The sequence below is a fragment of the Hemiscyllium ocellatum genome, chromosome 19, assembly GCF_020745735.1.
Source record: "Hemiscyllium ocellatum isolate sHemOce1 chromosome 19, sHemOce1.pat.X.cur, whole genome shotgun sequence".
Lineage (NCBI taxonomy): Eukaryota > Metazoa > Chordata > Chondrichthyes > Orectolobiformes > Hemiscylliidae > Hemiscyllium > Hemiscyllium ocellatum.
Window position 1 is genome coordinate 3,349,297 of NC_083419.1, and position 12,251 is coordinate 3,361,547.

Genomic DNA, 12,251 nt, shown 5'->3' on the forward strand with positions numbered 1-12,251 from the left:
TGTTAACGCACCAAGGGCTGTTGAGCAAGAGCTCTGCATTTGTGATGCGATGTCACCTCTAACTTAATGTTTTGTTTGTGTTTTGCTCAGGAAACATAATGAATATATTCAATTCTTACATGTTTTGGAATTACTTAAGAGCTTGTGGGTTTAATAGTTAGCCTGTTTATTCCATGGCAATGCCTTTGAGGATGTGGGCATCTGGGAAGTCAGACAAAATGGCTTCTGTGTTGTTAAATTGCATTGAACCAGACAGAAACAAGAAACCCCGGACTGATGTAGATCTGGCTAATTGCGCAAGTAACTGTTTAACCCTAACCACAAGGCAGGACAAAGACGATTCTAAGAACAGGTTGTTTACAAGAAATTATGATAGCTAGGGCAAAAATGCACGATAGCCTTGCATGTTTTGATTGTTTGTTACTATACGATCATGCTCCATGTCTGACTATGAACAACGTATATAAACCCTATGCAAACTCTGTAAGTCATTGGATTATTTTGGTGGCTAGGAGTATTCATACTTCTGGACTGATCAGAGTCTCCTGACCCGGCCATATCAAAGAATAAACGATTGCTTGTGTGATTGACAAAGAATCATTTACAGGTGTGTTTATTGAGAGACCGTGAGACCCCCCCTCCCAGGGGTTCAGATCTTCACCTTGACCAGTCAGAGTTGACTTGCCAACCAATCAGCACTGTTTTCTCCTCTCATGTGTATTGTTGTGATAATTAAAGTTTGGTGTTCTTGTGTCGATCTTGATGAATGCAAGATTGAAGAGCTTCATTGATATTTTCATTGATGTTCACAGCCCATTGTTTAGTTGAAGAACCTTGAAGATTGGAGATTCTCATGAATTTCAATGCAGTTTCAAATTATCTTCCATTTTAAGAAATCATTTTTGTCATTTCTGAAGTATGACATTGTGTCTGAAGACCTCAGTAATGGAAGCAGATTCAGCAGTTACATTACAAAGAGAATTGGATAACTAATCTAGTGGACTATGAGAACAGAGCAGGGACCTTACTCTTCTAAGAGCATGATGGACTGATTGGTATCTACTTCTGTTACTTCATTAAATGACACTATGATGGATGTTACTTTCCAATTTATGGGACCTGCCTTTTAGATTAAATTGCATTTTTGACATCCTTTGAAAAATGCAAGCTTGTGAACTGACCATAAACTCAAATTTATCATGTACTCTCAACTTATTCTATCAGGGGAAGGCGACAGCTAAGAGACCCAGGTTCTGTTCTGGGACCTGGGTTTGAATCCTGTCATAGCAGATGGTGAAATTTGAACTCAACATAAAATGGGATTTAAGAGTTTAATAGGGAAGGAAACTGCCATCCTTACCTGGTCTGGCATACGTGGGGGTCCAGACCCACAGCAATGTGGGTGGCTCTTAACTTACCCGTAGACAATTAGAGATAAGCAATAAATATTGGCCTGGCCAGTGATGCCCTCATCCCATGAATGACTAAAAGTGAAAGTCCCCTGGCTGCATCAGGTAGTCTTTATTTGATTTTAATATAAGCAAAATACTGCAAATGCTGGAAATCTGAAACAAACACAGAGAATGCTGGAGAAACTAGCAGGTCTGGCAGCATCTAGGGAGAAAGAAACAAGAGTCAATTATTTGAATCTCCAGAATTCTGTGTTTGTTTCATTTTCTTAGTTTGCAAGTAACTATTTACAGTCTTCGCTACCATGCACAAAGGAAGTGAACATTTCATATCGAGAGTGGATGGGAAGAGGAGTTTGGAATTGATGCATAGATGATAGCTTTACATATGAGAGTACTGATACCCCCAATAACAAATCGGATCTAACTTCCTAAAGGAATCCAAGTGAATAGTTCAAATATATTTCCATCCTGAAGTTGGAGTGCTTTACCACATGTAGCCATTGAAGCAGAGACTAAAACGTCATCTAAAAGAGGATCAGGTGAAGTTTTCAAAATACTGGGAATTTGAAAAGGGCAGGTGAATGAGATTAGATTTGGCAGTGCGGGTTGAGGGGTGAGAATCACACTGATACAATGGTGGAATTGCTCTAGGTCCTAGGATTCTGAAACCTGAAAAGGCTTTATTCGAATTCTTTGACTGATCGATTCAAACTGATTCAATCTCATTTGTATTCTATATGATGTGTTCTTATTTGTTCTGTTGTTTCACTAAAATAGATCAGTAAGATCTTCACAAGTTTCGGAGTGGATGTAAGTGCAGGAGCTAATAAGAAAGAGAATGGATCAGTCTCCAATTCACAGAAGCAAGTCAAAGTAAGAAGTACTTGAAACTAGATGTTCTCCCTAATTAGCCCTTCATTTGACTGGGGCTGGATTTTCCCAGTTGGATAATGATCCTGACCCTCAATTCGGGGTCAGAGGCTGGAGGTAGCTGTAGCTGGATATTAATTGTGATTTTTGTGGAAGTGATTGATTAAGAAGCTGCCTCAGGGAGCCCAATCCATTTTAAAATCCTGGCTGGTCTCTGGGAACAAGAGAATTAATAGTGTCAGCAGCAAGATTCAAAGTGCACCCCCACCAGGACAGCTCACCACTGCGGTTGAAGTCAGGCGAGTGTGACAGCATCACTGCATGGATTTACTTTCCAGACGCCTTTTGTAAATGTTAAAATGAAGAGACTCACAGTAGGGGAAGCCCTCTGTGTTGAGAGGAATGGAGTTCGCTGCTGTGGCCTTTTGTCATGGCAATTTCCTTTTTTGGGTATTGAGTCTCTAGCTCCAAGACTTGGCCCCAACACCAGCCTGACATTCAGTGCTGCCAGTTGGGATTCCACATATGATCAGGTTAGTGCCCTTCCGACAGTAGGAGATCCCAAATCCATTGTAATGTTCCTTCTTGAAAGATGGAATTGGCTGCGTTATACTTCCACATGAACATCCACGCAAATATACAAACTAGGAGGAGGAGGAGGTCTCTCAAGTATGCTCAGCCATTCAATAATATCCTGGCCGGTCTGATTCATTTCCATCTGGCCAAATAACTTCTAACCCCCTCCCTCACATATCAAGAATCTGTTTAGCTCTGGCTTAAAAATATTCTAAAATTCTCACCAGAGAGAGTCTCAAAGACCCTCTGTGGGAAGAAAATAATCCTCATTTATATTTTAAATGGGCACCTTCTTATTTTGAAACATGACCCATTTTTCTAAAATCTCCCACAAGAGGAAACATCCTTCCCACAATCACGACTTCTCAGGATCTTGTGTGCTTCAATGAAGTTGCCTCTTACTTTTCTAAACTCCTTGGATCCAACAAAAACTAAGTGCTGGAGAAACTCAGCAGTTCTAGCAGAATCTGTGGAATGTAAAATAGAGTTAATATTTTGAGTCCGGTGACCATTTGTCAGAACCAGATACAAAGTTCTTTTGAGTGGACATCCAGCTAATGCCCTAATTGCTGCTGAGAAGCCCCTTGGACCCTGAATTCTGGCAGAGCCATCCTGACACGGTTGTTCTATTGCCCCTGCTATCCCCCTCCCCCATCACATTCAACCATAACCACATTTACTAGAGATCTGGAAGAAAGAAAACGGAGTGTTTTGAGAAACTCAGCAAATTTGGCAGTATCTGTGGAGAGAGGAACAGAGTTTCTTCTCTCTGACTCCATTTGGTTTTGATTTCAGATCTCTAAAATCTGGCGATTTTGCTTTTACTCATGCATTAGAATTGATGCTAAATTATAAGACCTCTGAAGAACAAGCAGCATGAATGTACATGGACTAGGAATGTTTTCATCTGTTTTAAATGTTTTAATGTTACATGTTTTAAGAATAAAATCTTAGGCCTTTCAGAGAAGAGCAGGGGGGGCTAACTATCAGAAAGTCAAGCAGATTCATGGGATAGTTGTAATGCATAATTCTGTAATTAGTGGGCCAATCGTTTTCTGAAGGGAAGGCACCATTCTTTCAAAGCATCAGCACGGGTGGGGGATCCAAATGACCTCTCATTCTGAACTGTAAAATTCTGTGGTTTCTGTGAAACAATCTTAAGACATTTTCTTTCCTGGAACCAGACTTCCCTTACGTTGGAAGAGAAGCAGCGACTGGCCAAAGAGCAGGAACAGGCTCAGAAACTTCGAAGTCAGCAACCCCTTGCCCCAAAGTCTGTTCAAGTTTCAGCCCCAAGCAAACAGGTTTGTCTCTGCAAAGCTGACTTTACACTCAGGAGCATGTCCGTAACCTCACCGTTGACTTGTTTGTCTATGTATGCATTTTTTAAAAATGCTGAAATAAACCTAGAATCCTGTGGATCATCTGAAATAAAAACAAAGTGTTGGGGAAGCTCAGTAGGTCTAACAACATCTGGAAAAAAAGTGTTAACATTTCAAGTCCAGCTCTTCTGAAAGAGCATTAATTCTGTTGCTTTATCCACAAATGTTGCCAGACCTCCTGAGTTTCTCCAGCACTTTGTTTTATATAAAATGCTTTGCTTAATTTGTACAAGTTAATATCCTTAAAGCAGTAGATGCGCCACTTTGAATTTTCAAAGAGGAATATGAAAATAATTTAATTGGATATCATTATAAAATATTATCTCCAGAATCATGATTATATTACTGCTCTAGTCAGCCCAATGCCTGGACAAATGATTTGGAAACATGTATTCAAATCTCACCACTCCACCTGCAAAATTTTAAAAAATTCAGTTAATAAAATCTGGAAAACAAAGCTGTTGTCTATAATAGTGACTATGAACTACAGGATTGTTGTAAAAATCCACCTGGTTCACTTTTGGCCTTTGATGAAGCTAGTAAGTTTTGAGAAGATTTGTACCTCAGGTTGAGGTTCTAGATGTAGGTTTGCTCACTGAGCTGGAAGGTTCATTTCCAGATATGTCATCAGTCTACTAGGTATTATATTCAGTGGGTCTCTGGGTGAAGCACTGTTGATAATTCCTGCTTTCTATTTATATATTTGGGCTTATTTAGGTTGGTGATGTCATTTCCTGTGGTGGTGACGACACATATGAATAGAAAGCAGGAATTATGAACAGTGCTTTGCCTGGAGGCCCACTGAAGATGTTACCTAGTAGGGTAACGAAACGTCTGGAAATGAACCTTCCAGCTCATTGAGCAAAACTACATCTTTTCATGAAGTTATCCAGAGCCATTCTTTCTAAGTGTGACTCTAAACCCACAGCAATGTAGAGGCCCAGCAAGCCATTGTGTTGTGTAGAAAAGACCACCATGTCTTTGCTGACCATGCCGCTATTCTAAACTGATCTGATGTGTCTGCACATGATCTGTATCCCTCTAATCCCTGCCTGTCAATGTATCTATGTAAATACTTCTTAATTTTTGCTTTCATATCTGTGTCTATCACTTCTCCTGTTGACGTGGTCCAGGTACATTACCACCCTCTGTGGGAAAAAAATAAAACTTGCCTCGCACACCTTTAAACATTCCCCCTGTCACCTTAAAGCCTACTATTAGACATTTCCACCCTGGGAAAAAGACGCTGCAACTATCCAACGTATCCATGCTCTTCATAATTTTTATATATTTCTTTCAGGCCACCTCTCAACCTCCAACACTTTAGCAAAGACAACCCACGTTTGTTCAACCTCCTTATAGCTAATACACTACAATCCACAGACCAACATGGTGAACCTCTCTTGCACCCTCTCCAAAGCCTCCACAGCCTTCCTGTCGTGTGGTGATCAGAACCATGCACAACAAGTGTGGTCTAGCTAAAGTTTTATACAGCTGTAGCATGACTTGTCATTTTTTTATACTCAGTGCCTTAACTGACAAAGGCAAGCATGCCATACGCCGCCTTTACCACCTTGTATTGCCACTTTCAGGCAGCTATGGATTTTCACCCCAAATTCCTTCTGTATATCAGTACTCTTACGGGTCTTAGCATTTATTGTATACTTTCCTCTTGCATCTCACATCCCAAAATGCATCACCTCTGACTTATCCAGTTTAAACTCCATCTGCTAATTCTCTGTCCAGCTTTCCAGCTGATCTATATTCTGCAGCATCATTTGGTAACCTTCCTCACTATCCACAGCTCCTTCAGTCTCTGTGACATCTGGGTAAACTTATGAATCAGCCCACCTACGTTTTCATTCAAATCATTTATGTACAGTAATAATAAGAAAGGTTCCAGCACTGATCCTTGTGGAACACCATTGATCACAGACCTCCAAGGAGAAGACCTTTCCAGCAATACTCATATTTTAATTGAATTTTAAAAAGCGAGTAATAAATCCTGTAAAGAATTCAACAGAATCCACTTTACCCAAGACGTGACAGAAAAAATTCAGTTTAGCAAAACCCTTGTCGTTTCTCAATGCTGGAATAAATGTTTACTTTTCACACAATAAAAAAAATTGTGCAAATTTAATTTAAAGCTATGTTTTAATATATACCGGAAAGTGGGACTAATTCAACAGCACTTTCAAAGTGGCATCACATGATGCTGGACTGAACAGCTTTCTAGGATATTTGTTCTGTATTGTATCAAACTGTGAAAAGCTGTCTCGGACACCTGTTGTTTTTCTGAAGTTATTTCTTCTCAGAAGCTTTTGGACAGAACCTCATTCTTTGTTTTTTTCTGTTCACAGACCAAAGACCTGACAAGCAGTTTGTTAGAAAACATGTCCTCCATGAATTCACTGTCTGTTAACACATCCAAACACAGTCTGGCACAGACTATGTCCTCGACTGGCTTCTCCTCACCCTCCCCATTGAACAGCAGCATGGGCTTCCCCAGTTCCAGCACCAGCCTGAATGCTTTGGGAAGCATGAGCAATGGCATGGGCTTCAATGCCCCCATGGCATTTCAACCTACATACGGCAGCAGTGTGACCATGGCTGGCACAGGACAAAACCTCTATGGTACCCGAAGTTCCACTGGCATCCACAGAGTGCCGATGTCATCGGCAACCATCTTGCCAACTTTTTCCAGCATTGGCACGCTGGGACAGCCCGGGCCCGGTCCTGGGCCCATTTCACAGCCGGGTAAAGCCATGGACATGTCAGCTTTGGACAACTTGCTGGGTCCTCAGAAGAACAGCAAGGTCACCTTGAACCAAATGGCCCAGCCAGCGCAAAAGCCACTGCCTACAGCATCCCAGAACCAGTGGCTGAAGCAGTTTGTCCCAGCCCAAGCTTCACCAGCCACAAACAGTCCAATGGGAGGGACTCAGCCTAGTGTGATGGGGCAGCCCAACTTCACGATGTCCCCTCTACAGGCCAACCCATTCAGGTCACCCCAGGACTTCTCACAGTCGAACCTGCCAACGAACTCTGTGCCGCCCAGCAGCTCAGCTAATAAAGACCTGAAGGACCTATTTGGCTAGTGTATATCCCCTCTTTTCTTGCAAGACCCTGTGAAGAGGATCACTACCAATTAAAATGTTTTAGTTCCATTTGGGTACCTTGTGCTTTTATACGGAAATTGGTTCCTGTTCCATTTTTTGCTGCTGTGAAACCCAGATGGCCTTACACAGTAAAAGCCACACAATGCCTCAAAAACGTAGCAGTTTCCCGTATGTCATTAAGTGGTCTTAAGTAGCACAAGTTGTCTTTTTGGCAGGTGTTTGTTGTGAGAAGAATGTCCACTTTATACTTCCATGCTGTGCTCTGTTTTAGTTCCATTTGATGAGCTTTCTGTCTGGGACCAGTTCTGCAGCCTTAATGAATGTACAGCAATATTGAGCAATTAATTTATTCTACATGTTGTTCCGGTGCTTGTACTGAGGTGGCACTGGCAGTTCAAATTGCCACCTTTTTACAAACAAACCAAAATCACCTTGGGGTGAAAGTCCAATACGTTGCAGTGGAGCCTGTTTTTACCACTACTTTGTTGTTGTGCAATAAGTCAATGTGGCCGATCAGATGAAGGCATCTTTCAAACTGCTGAGCCGCATGTCAAACCCCTTGTAAAATATTCACTGCCATTCTGTACTTCAGGGATACAGAAGTGGACAGTCCAAAGTAATTGAACATGTCAACATTCCTATTATTGATTAGTTGCTAGATACCCAAGTGTCTTCTGAAACTGTCTTTAGATTATTTTTAGGTATTCTGTTTGATTGTAATGGTTTGGTGAAGATAAAATACATTGTGTGCATATTTTGGGCATTTGTTATTTCTTGTCTGCCTTACTTTGCATTTGTGATGAATTCTGTGGTAGTTGTTAAAAGATGCATTTACCTGGCATGCCATTGTTGTACATCATCTTTGCTGAATACTACAGGTATTTAAAACGAGAGAAAATAAATATTCTTGTACCAAATTAAAGATCAGTTGAAATGTACAGTATTCAGCAATTATAGATCAATTTCTACTGTAACAAAGAAATAGCTGGTTTAGTTTTTGGTAGTTTGAAAGTAAAGATAACCAGAATTGAAAAGAAAAACCCTCTTACAATATTTGACATTAAAAATTGTAAAGAAAGCTCCAATGATATGCGCATGTGTGTGTGAATATGCATACATATATCGTTCTGTGTCTGTGAGAGAGGATGTGGGTGCACACATGCAGATTTTTCATGGCAGTCACACAGATTTTCCAATCCTGAAGTTTAAGCTGGCTCTGAGTGCATCACTAGGCCAACTATTTGTATTGAAAGTTTAATCACATTCATGTCTAAGACAAATAGGTGTAGGTTAAGGGCTGATGAAACAGCAAACAGCCAGCGTGCTGTAAATCACCACTCATCAGTTCCATGCACTTATTTTGATACAACCGACTTGATAATTAATTACTGAGATTTAAGGCTTCATCACCATTTTGGATGTCCAATAAACTTGTGTGGATGTAAGCAGTGGGTTACACTCAACTTTAAATGAGAAGGTCAAGATTTCTGATCTCAACCCAGAGACTTGAATACAAATCTATAGTGGTCGGCGCTGTTATAGTTGCTGGCTTACAGATTAATTTTAAATGGAGGGCCTGTTGCCTCCAAGGTGGACACTCCATGGTCAGTACATTGAAAATTAACACTGTGTAGAACTCAATACTCCCTGGCAACATCACCATCTACTGGTTGTTATTTATCTAAATAGAGTTTGTTGAGTCTTGCTCAGTGTAAATTGGCTGTTGAATTTCCCGAAGCAACTTCTCATGCCCTGAAGTCGTGAAAAGTGCTCTCTTCTTTGCGAACTGGCAACTGAAGACAATACATTCTCGAGTTGGTTGTCTTGCTCAGGTACTCTGAACTTAAAACAGGCCCTCTTTCTGAATTTGCATTATGAATGTTTAGAGTTCTTGTGAAACAAAACAACTTGTACAAAGCTGCTAAGTTTCCACATAGTTTTGAGTTTGTACCTTCCTTCCATAAAGAAATGTCTTGTATGTTTCGAAGCCTAAATTGGGATAATTGTGTTTGTGATGTGTCCATGATAAGAATGGAATTGAAACTACCATTCACCTTGTAACTAGTTGTGTAACACATACTTCATAATTCGAGAATGGACAATGGTTGTTCTGCAATAACATACTTTTGATAATTAATGTATTATCTGGTCTGAATCCAGCACAAGAGTTTGTGTTCTCAGCCTCCCTTTTCTGTACTTACTTCCAAAGATTGAGTTAATTTAATCAAATCAATTGGGTTGTTAATCTGTGAAGTTCTCAAACAAATAGACTAAGAATGGTCAAATAAGATTGTACCTACCAAACTTACAAAGTAGTGGTTATAGTGAATAGATTAGATTTTTGTGGCCATCAGCAAAACCAAAGCAAGATGCTCATAAATGGAACAGGAGGAAGTAATTTAGTCTCTTGACCCTGTTCAGTGTGATCATTGCTGATTGGCATTATGAGCCAATGTACTCACTTTATCACACATAACTTAATTCTTTTATTAGCCAACAGGTAACATAGAGTCTTAGAAGTGTACAGCATGGAAATAGGCATGAACCTAAATTTCACAATTATCAACTCTTGCATCAATTGCCATTTTATACCCTCTGTAATTCAAATAATAGTCTTCGTTTATGGAATTTCTCATACCTTAGCAGCTGGACTCCAGGGTCTTATGATGAGAAAGTGAGGACTGCAGAAGCTGAGAGTCAGAGTCGAACAGTGTGGCACTGGAAAAACACAGCAGGTTAGGCAGCATCCGAGGAGCAGGAGAGTTGACATTTTGGGCATAAGCCCTTCATCAGGAATGTGTCAATTCTCCTCCTCAGATGCTGCCTGACCTGCTGTGCTTTTGTGACACCACACTTTTTGACTCCAGATCTCTTACCTTAAGTTTTGAATGTGGATCCATATCCCAAAGTGTATAAATCTTTCTGTTAAAGACACTGACTTAATTTTGGGTCATTGTGGGCGTCTGATCCATGGAAAATAGCTTGTTTCAAAATATAAATGTGGCCAAATTTCCTGAATGATCTCTGGTCTGACCTCCCTTCAGTCCCTGTACAAGATGATTAGGGGTTTAGATAGGGTAGACACTGAGAACCTTTTTCTGTTAATGGAGTCAGCTGTTACTAGGGGACACAGCTTTAAATTAAGGAGTGGTAGGTATAGGACAGATGTTAGGGGTAGATTCTTTACTCAGCGGGTTGTGAGTTCATGGAATGCCCTGCCAGTAACAGTGGTGGACTCTCCGTCTTTATGGTCATTGAAGCGGGCATTGGATAAGCATATGGAGGTTATTGGGCTAGTGTAGGTTAGGTAGACTTTGGTCAGTGCAACATCGAGGGCTGAAGGGCCTGTACTGCGCTGTATTTTTCTATGTTCTAATCAGCCACTGCACCATTATTGTTAAATAATGGTATCAATTCGCTGTCAACACTGAGTGTTCTCATATATTAACAAATGACTCCTTTAATGCAGAATTTACCATGCATTTAACACCGATTTCTCCTTTAAAATGCATTCATCTGAGGTTACAGAGCAATCTTAAATGGGTGATGAAGTATAGCAACAGGCTGTGTGCAGCAACACAAATTCCCTGTAGATGGCATATTGCCAACAGGAGTAGGCTGTTCTGCCTCCTCAACCTGATCTTCCATTCGGAATGGTTCTAATCTGTCTCTCAGCTCCAGTTACCAGTTTTAATTCTGTATCCCTCCATAAATATAAATAATTGTCTCGTGATGTCAGGAATGAAAACTCTAGTTAATTCCCAGAGGCCACAACATTTGGAGACAACAGCTCCAGATTCCCACTGTCTGTAAAAACATGAAAAGAAAAGAACAGAAGTAGGCCATTCGGCCCCTTGAAGCTGCTGTGCTATTCAATACGGTCACAGCTGATCACGTGCTCCTCATGTCCATTTTAATGTTTTTTCTGGTAACCCTTAATTCCTCTGTGTGTAGATGTAGTTCTGTTTTCACTCCTAAATGACCTGATTTGAGTTTGTATCCTTTATCATTTTGGATTTCCTCACCCAAAAAAATACTTTCTTTGTGAATACTTGATTGAAATGTTGTTATTGTTTAGTATAATGTGTACATATCTAAGACATTTATATATCAAAAGTTCAGGTTCTTGTTTTACTTAGCAATTTTATCTCTTCTCTCCATAACGATTTTTTTTTTGTAAATTGTTTATTTAATTTGGGACACATTGCCAGTATTAGTCATCTTGATGCTAGTCTTTTTTCACTTTGGCGAAGCAGTTAATTTTTTGTGTTATTCAGCTGTAAAGCATAATCCTTGTGACATTTTCAAAAGTTGTGTTATGAATCCGCTGATGTTAATTCTGGTTAAGTCTAATCTCAGAGTAAAACATAGCTAGTTAGCCCCAACTTTGTTTTTTTTAATCCCAGGAGATCAGTTACTGAACACATTCACAAAAGTTTGTTAGGTGGATGTTTAACATAGAATAAAACATTTATTTAACTAAAAATTAAATATAAACTATAAACTCAACAGAAAATTGAAATTTTTTGGTGTGAACACCAGTAAAGATTTAAACGCATTATTCCTTTCATCTCTGCAATATCCTTACACACACCAAACTTCAGTGAATATTCACCACTATTTCCACACTAAGGCTGCCACAACTGCAGTCAGTTTCCATTCCATCCAATCACACAGAGGGTGGTACATGTATGGAATGAGCTGCCAGAGGATGTGGTGGAGACTGATACAGTTGCAACATTTAAGAGGCATCTGGATGAGTATATGAATAGGAAGGGTTTAGAGGGATATGGGTCGGATGCTGGCAGGTGGGACTAGATTGGGTTGGGATATCTGGTCAGCATGGACGGGTTGGACCGAAGGGTCTGTTTCCATGCTATACATCTCTTATG

The 12,251-nt window shown here is 40.1% G+C and overlaps 1 protein-coding gene across 1 annotated transcript in view; it reads left to right on the plus strand.

The window, feature by feature from the left end:
• The window catches only part of scyl2 (SCY1 like pseudokinase 2), a 57,008-nt gene extending 48,895 nt beyond the window's left edge, over nucleotides 1–8,113 (plus strand). The window contains exons 16-18 of the mRNA XM_060839596.1: nucleotides 2,190–2,285; nucleotides 4,043–4,162; nucleotides 6,601–8,113. Coding sequence (XP_060695579.1) covers nucleotides 2,190–2,285; nucleotides 4,043–4,162; nucleotides 6,601–7,338 — 954 coding nt within the window. The 3' untranslated portion in view covers nucleotides 7,339–8,113. The remainder of the gene's footprint in view (nucleotides 1–2,189; nucleotides 2,286–4,042; nucleotides 4,163–6,600) is intronic.
• Nucleotides 8,114–12,251: the final 4,138 nt, after the last annotated feature.